Source organism: Cynara cardunculus (genome assembly GCF_001531365.2).
Source record: "Cynara cardunculus var. scolymus isolate 2C chromosome LG 12, CcrdV1, whole genome shotgun sequence".
NCBI classification, from domain to species: domain Eukaryota; kingdom Viridiplantae; phylum Streptophyta; class Magnoliopsida; order Asterales; family Asteraceae; genus Cynara; species Cynara cardunculus.
This window is the reverse complement of record NC_037539.1, coordinates 10,120,281-10,128,114: the sequence shown is the minus strand read 5'-3', so window position 1 is coordinate 10,128,114 and position 7,834 is coordinate 10,120,281. Positions and strand designations below refer to the sequence as shown.

Here is a 7,834-nt window from a genome sequence, read left to right as displayed (position 1 = left end):
TGATAATCACATGATTATCACACCAAATCGTGTGGATATAAGCGATAGTGTGATAATTGTGTGATAATCACATGATTATCACACCCATATCACATGATTATCACACTCATATCACATGATTATCACACCAAAAATTTAACTTATCAACTAAAACGATAACCCAAGTGATGTATAACGATGATTATCACACCCATTTCACATGATTACACCGAAAAATTTAACTTATCAACCAAAACGATAACTCAAATGATGTATAACGGTGATTATCACTCCCATCTCACATGATTATCACACCCATCTCACATGATTATCACACCCATCTCACATGATTATCACACCCATATCACATGATTACACCAAAAATTTAACTTATCAACCAAAACGATAACCCAAGTGATGTATAACGATGATTATCACATGATTATCACATGATTATCACACTCATATCACATGATTACACCAAAAATTTAACTTATCAACCAAAACGATAATCCAAGTGATGTATAACGGTGATTATCACATGACCCCTATCACATGATTATCACAACCATATCACATGATTATCACATGATTAGGGTTGCTTGTTGCATGCAATGGCTTCTCGATTAGGGTTCTTGGTCGATTACGGTTGTGTGTTCTTGGTTGGTCACCGTCGATCAACACCATCGCCGTCCGTAGTTCTTGCGATTTGAAGTTAGACTTGTAATCGTAACCGTTTTGTAGATGATAATGATAAGTTTAAAAGATTTTGATTGTGTTTAATGATAAGTTTAAAAGATTCTAACCRTTTTCTAGATAATATATCATTTCCATTATTACCCTTTTAATTTTAAATTTTTTTGAATCTTTTTAAATTTTAATTTTAAAAATCTTTTATTTTTATTTTTTTATCACAATATGTGGTTATTGAGTTGTCTCGCGTTTTCGTAAATCACAGGGGTTCTCGTTTGAACCCTTCCCTATATATATATTTATATATATATATATATATTTATATATATATATATATATAGGGGTCCATTCAAGAGAAAACTGATTAGTTTGTGGTAACTGTGAGATCCAATCTCAACAACAAATCAACGGATAAATTAGTAAATTAATAATTATAATAGTTTGAATTAGAATTATAATTAGAGGACATTTTAAGTATTTTTAAAAAACTCCTCTCTCCTCTCTCATCTTTCCGACCTCCAATCTCCGGCCTCCGGTGAACAAAAATCCGGCAGGTACCAAGTAATCACAAAGATACACAATGTGATACCCATTGTGATATACTGTGATACCATTTGAGTACCATTGTATATCATAATGGGTATCACATTGTGTATCTTTGTGATTAGTAGGTACTTGCCGGATTTTTTGTTCACCGGAGGCCGGAGATTGAAGGTCGGAGAGATGAGAGATAAGAGAGAAGAGAGAAGAGAGAAGAGAGGAGAGATGAGTTTTTTAAAAATACCTAAAATTACCTTTAATATATGGTTGGGTTCACGTGAGACCAGTGGTTTTTCGTGAGACCCGTAAGACCAATTTATTTTCATTGATCAACTTTATAAGTTAATGATCTAACGGTCTAAAGTTGCACAGTGACAAATTTTGTGATTATTGAGAAGTCTCATGACAATTTTGTGATTATGAATGTTCAGATTGTAGATCTAATTCAAGAGTTGAGAATTGGTCTTACGGGTCTCATGAAAAACCCTTGGTCTCACATGATTCCAAGTATATATATCACATGTGAATACCAAGTCACAATACCTTACCGAATGAATATGGTAAGGACCAAAAATCTTACCCGGTAAGAACGAGACAAGAAACAAGAGTCTTACCCGGTAAGTGAGGGCGACGACTCTTACCACGTTAAGCGCTTACCGTGTAAATTGTTGAATACGATACTGTTTTGATGGACTAAAATCTTGTTAGATTTTGCCGGTGGTAAACGGCCCCTTAGAATGGAATGGAATTCCATTCTTTCGTAAATAATTTGTAAAAATAATTAAGTTACCTATTTATTAAAGAATTATTAGAAAATAAATGTTTTTAACATATTTTAAAACACTATTGTATATAAATCCTACAAAATCTCGTGAACTCCTAACAATTTTACACACCAAATACAGGCTAGGAATTTCAAAATCCAGACAATTTTACACACCAAATACAGGATTGGAATGGATTTCAAATCCATATCCCCTTAATTCCATTTCACTTCTACAAACCAAACAAACCCTTAATAATTTAATGAAATTACTTTTAGACCTTTGTTCGTTTTACAATTTTTTCATATGCAAAAATCTACTATCATATTTTATTATGGATTCGTTATTGTCTCTTCATTACGGTCCAAGTCTATTTTTTTGAAAACCAAACTTTCACTAATGATCAAACGAAGTACAAATAACGTTCGAATTCTTTAACGAGCCAATCAGAAAAGGTCACATTAGTCGGAAGTACCAGGAGGTCTCAGGTTCAAATCAAAGGAGAAATAAAAATCCCTTGTGGTCACGGAGGTTCAAATGTTGTGACTTCAGGCTATCTGTAAAGCAGATGCTCGTTTTGGAATTAGTCGGCTCGCATAGCGGGTTAGATATCCAGGTTAATAAAAAAAAAGTCACATTAGAAATAGAAGGGGAGACAAAAAAAATTGAGATGGTTTTGCAAAAGGGTAAACCATGAATAGTTTAGTTCTATTATAATTTATAAAAACAGAGTGATTACTAATTGGGCCAGCCCATCTAGCCCAAGACGGGTTTTGAAAATTAAGAATTCCTACAAATGGAAATATCTATACTATGTTATAAAGCATTTGACAACAATTAGTAAATTTTTTTATGCATAAAACACTGTTTATTGATGCATGTTATTTAAAACTCAAGATTACAAGTAGATTGTGCGTAAGTACAACTTATTAAAACTCCATATCTGAATTCGTTTAACTAACTTCATATAAACATAATCAAATACAGGATAAACATACAATTTTAAATATCAAAAATCTAAAATATAATTAGGATAATCATTGAGTTCTAACATAATACTTAATTATTATCTTTATAAAATGTTATATTATTAAACCAAAAATAAATTATTTCATTATTAAACTTAAATTAAATTATAATAAAAAAATAAATTAAAAAAAATCATAAAAAATAAGAACTTTTAAATAGTTGATTTGATATTAACATTGATATATTTTTTTCCAAATCTTTTATGATATCTTTTTATTCATATTTTATTAAAAAATAAGATCATTATTACTTTTTAAAAACACATAAAAAGTATTATAACATCGACAGAGATAAATAATAACATTGATATATTTTTTTTCCAAATTTTTTATGATATCTTTCTATTCATATTTTATTCAAAAATAAGATCATTATTACTTTCTTAAAAACACATAAAAAGTATTAGAACATTAAAATTGAAATGTATCTCGCTGCATTGTGTGAATATCCTTCTAGTAATATAATATAATGTTTGTTTTTTAAGTAATTAGATGGAAATATTTTAATATTATTTTTGTCTCCAGTTCCGAAATCATTTTATTATGTAAATGTCTTAATATAATAAAACAACGAACAAACCAAATAATATGATGTTGGATTTTAGGTACAAAAACAAACCAAATTTAAATTCAAATTTTTGTAACGAGTTCTGAGTATATGGGTTTAGAAATATAATACGTATGCAATTATTTTTCCATTCGATCTTGTTAATACACCATATTAACCTTCAACTTTATATATTAGTTGACTTGCAAAATAACCACACAAACTTATAATTCAAGAATAAACTAATGTTTTAAAATTGTAATCCACCCGCGCTGCATGGAGCGAGTATACCACTAGTATAAAAAATTTGGTATTCTTAACTCGTTTTTATAATAGAAAAAACAGTTCATTAATTTAATATCTTTTATTTTTAATTTTTTATAAATATAAAACTGTAAAAACTTTTTCTTCCATGTAATAACATTAAAACAAACCCAAGATGGAGAGTTCTTGTTCAATAATTGCAACGTGGTATGAGGTTACAAACCTTTTTGCATAAACACACCCAACAACTTGTGTATTTTTCTTTTTTTTGGACGAAAGGGTTTTTGGTCTAACGGTATGTGAGCTTTAGACCTTTTAGCAGGTCAGAGGTTCGAACCTCACCAAAAATGAGGAGGGTATATGAATTTATTTTGTTCTATTTGCCGTGTATAAATACTAAATACTTAAAAAAAAACTTATGTATTTTTGTTATAGAAATAAAGTTTCGGATTGAGTTGTATTCTCTTGGGCGCATAATAATTATTTTTTGTTGCCAAATGATGCTAAATTTTCTCTTGACAAGATCACGATAAGAAATAAAGGATCAAAATTATATTTTCATTAAAGTTGAGGGGCCGTATCGTAAGTATTCTTCGCAACAAATGATGGTTTTTTGGATCATCATGAACCAATATCAATCCAAATACCTTCGCAAGATTTGCAATCATAAAATACATAATATTGACAACTTTGCAAGCCCAACATCCTCATAACAGCAGAAACGAGTTGAGACTTGTATACGTAACGCCTTTATTGAATTGTCCCAACAGAAAAGGGTAAAATTTCCACAACAAGACAATGGGTTTAAATTCGGCCGACCAACTTACGCTACAAACACCTCCCGATCTTATTGAACAAAATACGGTTATTGATAATTGATACTTAACCTTGAACAATTATTGATGGGTCGGGTAATTTACAAGTATTTCAGTATGAATGATTTATCTCGAGAAAATGCTGTGATATGCTTTCATTATAATTCACCAAATGAACCTTTTCCATACCCCAAAAAAAGTGTGTTTAGGTATTCACCTTTCATTCAAATACTCGAATAGTGTAATTATTATTTCTAACATACTCAATTACAAGTGCCTTTAACTTTAATTAAATCTTAATTAAGACCCTCCTTATATTATGACTTTTTCATTCATACACTTTGGATTCACTATAGATCCCACTGATTAAGCTTACAAACCCCTAATTATAAGATCAATAAAGATGTTCAAAATCCATCAAATGAACCAAACAAAAGAAAACTATAGTCTAGGGACCATTTATGCAATTCCTCGAAACTTATTTCAATTTTACCTGGTTGTCTTCCTTACCCGGACCAGACTAAGAGCCCGACAACTCCTACCATCGATTTCCTCCTTCCACGAGCTCCCATTCGTCCAATCTTAAGCTCCAAACCTATTTTCATGGCTATACCAGTGATCTTCGAACCATTAATTGCATTAAACCGATGCATGTTGGTTTTATTTTGATCCTCTTACGTTAAGTTCCAGAGTTTGTCAAATTCTACCCCTTAATTAAATAAAACAGGGATATTTAAATCGTTTGAAAATAATAATCCATTAATATTAATTTTAACAAAAGACATATCTTCCTCAAAAATACATGCAACAATTTTCTTATTTAATTATATATTATAATATTATTATTGACTTATTGTATTTATTTTTGGATGGTTGTAATTTAATATGTATTATTTTATTTAATCTTGCTATGGATATAAATTACAGTGAAAAATTCAAACAATCAAATTTCTGTAATAAAAACACTCGTATTATACACAATAAATCTTTCTATATCCCCAACCCTCAATCCTCATCTTGAATTTCATACACCTTATTGCTCAAAACTTGATTTCCTTTCTTCGAGTGGCGCCGATGTCGCCGGTCAAACTTCGGCCTCCCCGTCTCTTTGAATCGTTGTCGAAGCAACGGATCAACCACACATTCCGGTGGAGGAACAGAGTACCGCAAAGTATCGTAACAATACGAATAATACATGTATTTTTCTCTAAACCTTTTCATGGCAGACTGTTGTTTAGGTGTAATGTTGTTGTAATGGATCGTTTCGAGTTGTTTGTCCATCTGGGCGCAGTCGTCTGTTAAAACTTGTTGAATTGGATCGGAGACGCAACCGTGGAGGACGAGGTCGGTCATCTCGGTCACAAAAGGGGCGTATTTGTAATTCACCTTATATTTGCCACCGTTAGTAGCCCAATTCGAAGCATCCCATATGGTCGCATATAACGCCATCGGCTTCGAAGGGAAGTCACTGCCCATTTCATCGCTTTTTATTATCTCCCGTATCGGAACGTCATCTATATAAAATCTGCAAAAAATAAAAAATAAAAAACAAATATGATAAGATTATTTATAACAAAACATCATAATTTTGGACTTTAATTTTAACTAAAAATGTTCATTGAATGGTGCAACTTTATTGCTGTCTTTCTTTATGACTCAAAGTATCAAATTCTAATACGTAAATTGACTTTTTAAAGATATTATTATGTATATATAATAAATATTATTAAAAAAAGAAATAATAATATAAATAATATTATTACTATTACGTACATGATTTTGGAGGAGGTCCATAAGATGGTATAACGATGGTAGGCTTTGGAAGGGTCAAACCACAAGGTGTATCGTTCTTCTCTACCTCTGCTTGTACTTCCATTGCCGTATAAATTGGTCTGAAACCTCCATGGCTTCCCTTTTATATTCCCTAAGAACTCAAAATCCAACTCGTCATGGGTCTTCTCGAACACATCTCCATTTGAAGTCTGCATATTACATCATCATTTCGTAAGCAAAACATCAACACAACTAACAAGTAATCATTACAACTTCAGAGCATATATATATATATATATATATATATATATGTTTGAAATTACAAAAGAAAAGTTGATAAAGAGATACGTACATAGAACGCTACGACGATTCCAGCAGTGTATTCAGAAGGTAGTTTGATTCTAGCACTGAATAATCCATGGTTGTAGAGGTCTGATGATCTAAATCCAGCACCTGAATTAAAAATCCATGCTTGCTACCTGATCAGTATACATATATATATATATATAGAGAGAGAGAGAGAGAGAATGGATATATATGATATGATACCTGTGTATTGGTTGAGGTGGAGATGGACGGTGTTATCGTTATGGAAGCGGAGGAGATTGGTGTCGCCGCCGAAGAGTTGAGTGAAACCTTTCTGGAAGGAAAGTGGTTGTGGAAGCGATGCGCCGGCGATGGGCAGGAGGAAGATGAAGAAGGATATACAGAGAAAATTCATGGTTTTCGACTGGTGTTTGAACAGCGTAATTTCTGTCTTTTCTATTTATATATATTATATGGAAAGGAGAGAGAAGAGATGTCCTAATTAATTATTTAATTAATATATTTATATTATTAAAAATATTAATGGATTAATTAATTAAATGTCCAAAATAATTGAGAATGTTTAAGACCGTCTTAAATCATCTTGCTTTAGACGCAATTCTAACAAACTCTATTACCATTGTTTTATGCAAATCTATGAAATAAAAAATATTAATATAGATTAAAATTAATATTAAGGGGTTTATAGAAATTTGAATATTAGTAGAATCATATAATATTCAATATAAAAATGGGATTATGGGGTTGGGTGGTTTAGAAATCATGTGAAATAAAAACCACAGAGATGGCTTTTTATTTATTTATTTATTTATTTATTTATTTTATATGAATATTATGATGGGCGGTCAAAAATGCGTCATGTTTGGTTGGGGAGAGAGACGTTGAGATCAGGGGTATTCTCGTAATTCAGTCAAAAGAAAATAAAAAAGTCAAAAATGTGTTACGCGTACCAAGCAAAACCCCTTTGCGTAGAACGCTGATTAACCTTTCAAAAGTGTACATAGAAAGCTACAAATAAAATTCATTATAAAATATCATATATTTCACTTTCTTTAGTACCAGATGTATATATTAAAATCAACTCAAATCATATATTAAAAATAT

At 30.9% G+C, this 7,834-nt stretch overlaps 1 protein-coding gene across 1 annotated transcript; it reads right to left on the bottom strand.

Annotated features, from left to right (window-relative positions):
• Positions 1 to 5,503: 5,503 nt before the first annotated feature.
• Positions 5,504 to 7,150, bottom strand: LOC112522683 (probable xyloglucan endotransglucosylase/hydrolase protein 30). Its single transcript, XM_025131970.1, has 4 exons — positions 6,953 to 7,150; positions 6,756 to 6,856; positions 6,404 to 6,612; positions 5,504 to 6,155 (listed from the first exon to the last, which is right to left on the bottom strand). Exons 1-4 carry the CDS (start codon positions 7,122 to 7,124, stop codon positions 5,636 to 5,638), a joined length of 1,002 nt encoding a protein of 333 aa, XP_024987738.1. The 5' UTR covers positions 7,125 to 7,150; the 3' UTR covers positions 5,504 to 5,635.
• Between the last annotated feature and the right edge of the window lie 684 nt (positions 7,151 to 7,834).

What these genes read in the sequence shown, in the direction of transcription:
- LOC112522683 (XM_025131970.1), bottom strand. Translation starts at nt 7,124, where the DNA reads ATGAATTTTCTCTGTATATCCTTCTTCATCTTCCTCCTGCCCATCGCC. An exon ending in CCACCTCAACCAATACACAG is followed by an intron (nt 6,857 to 6,952) that starts GTATCATATCAT and finishes TTTTTAATTCAG; the next exon opens with GTGCTGGATTTAGATCATCA. An exon ending in GAATCGTCGTAGCGTTCTAT is followed by an intron (nt 6,613 to 6,755) that starts GTACGTATCTCT and finishes TGTAATATGCAG; the next exon opens with ACTTCAAATGGAGATGTGTT.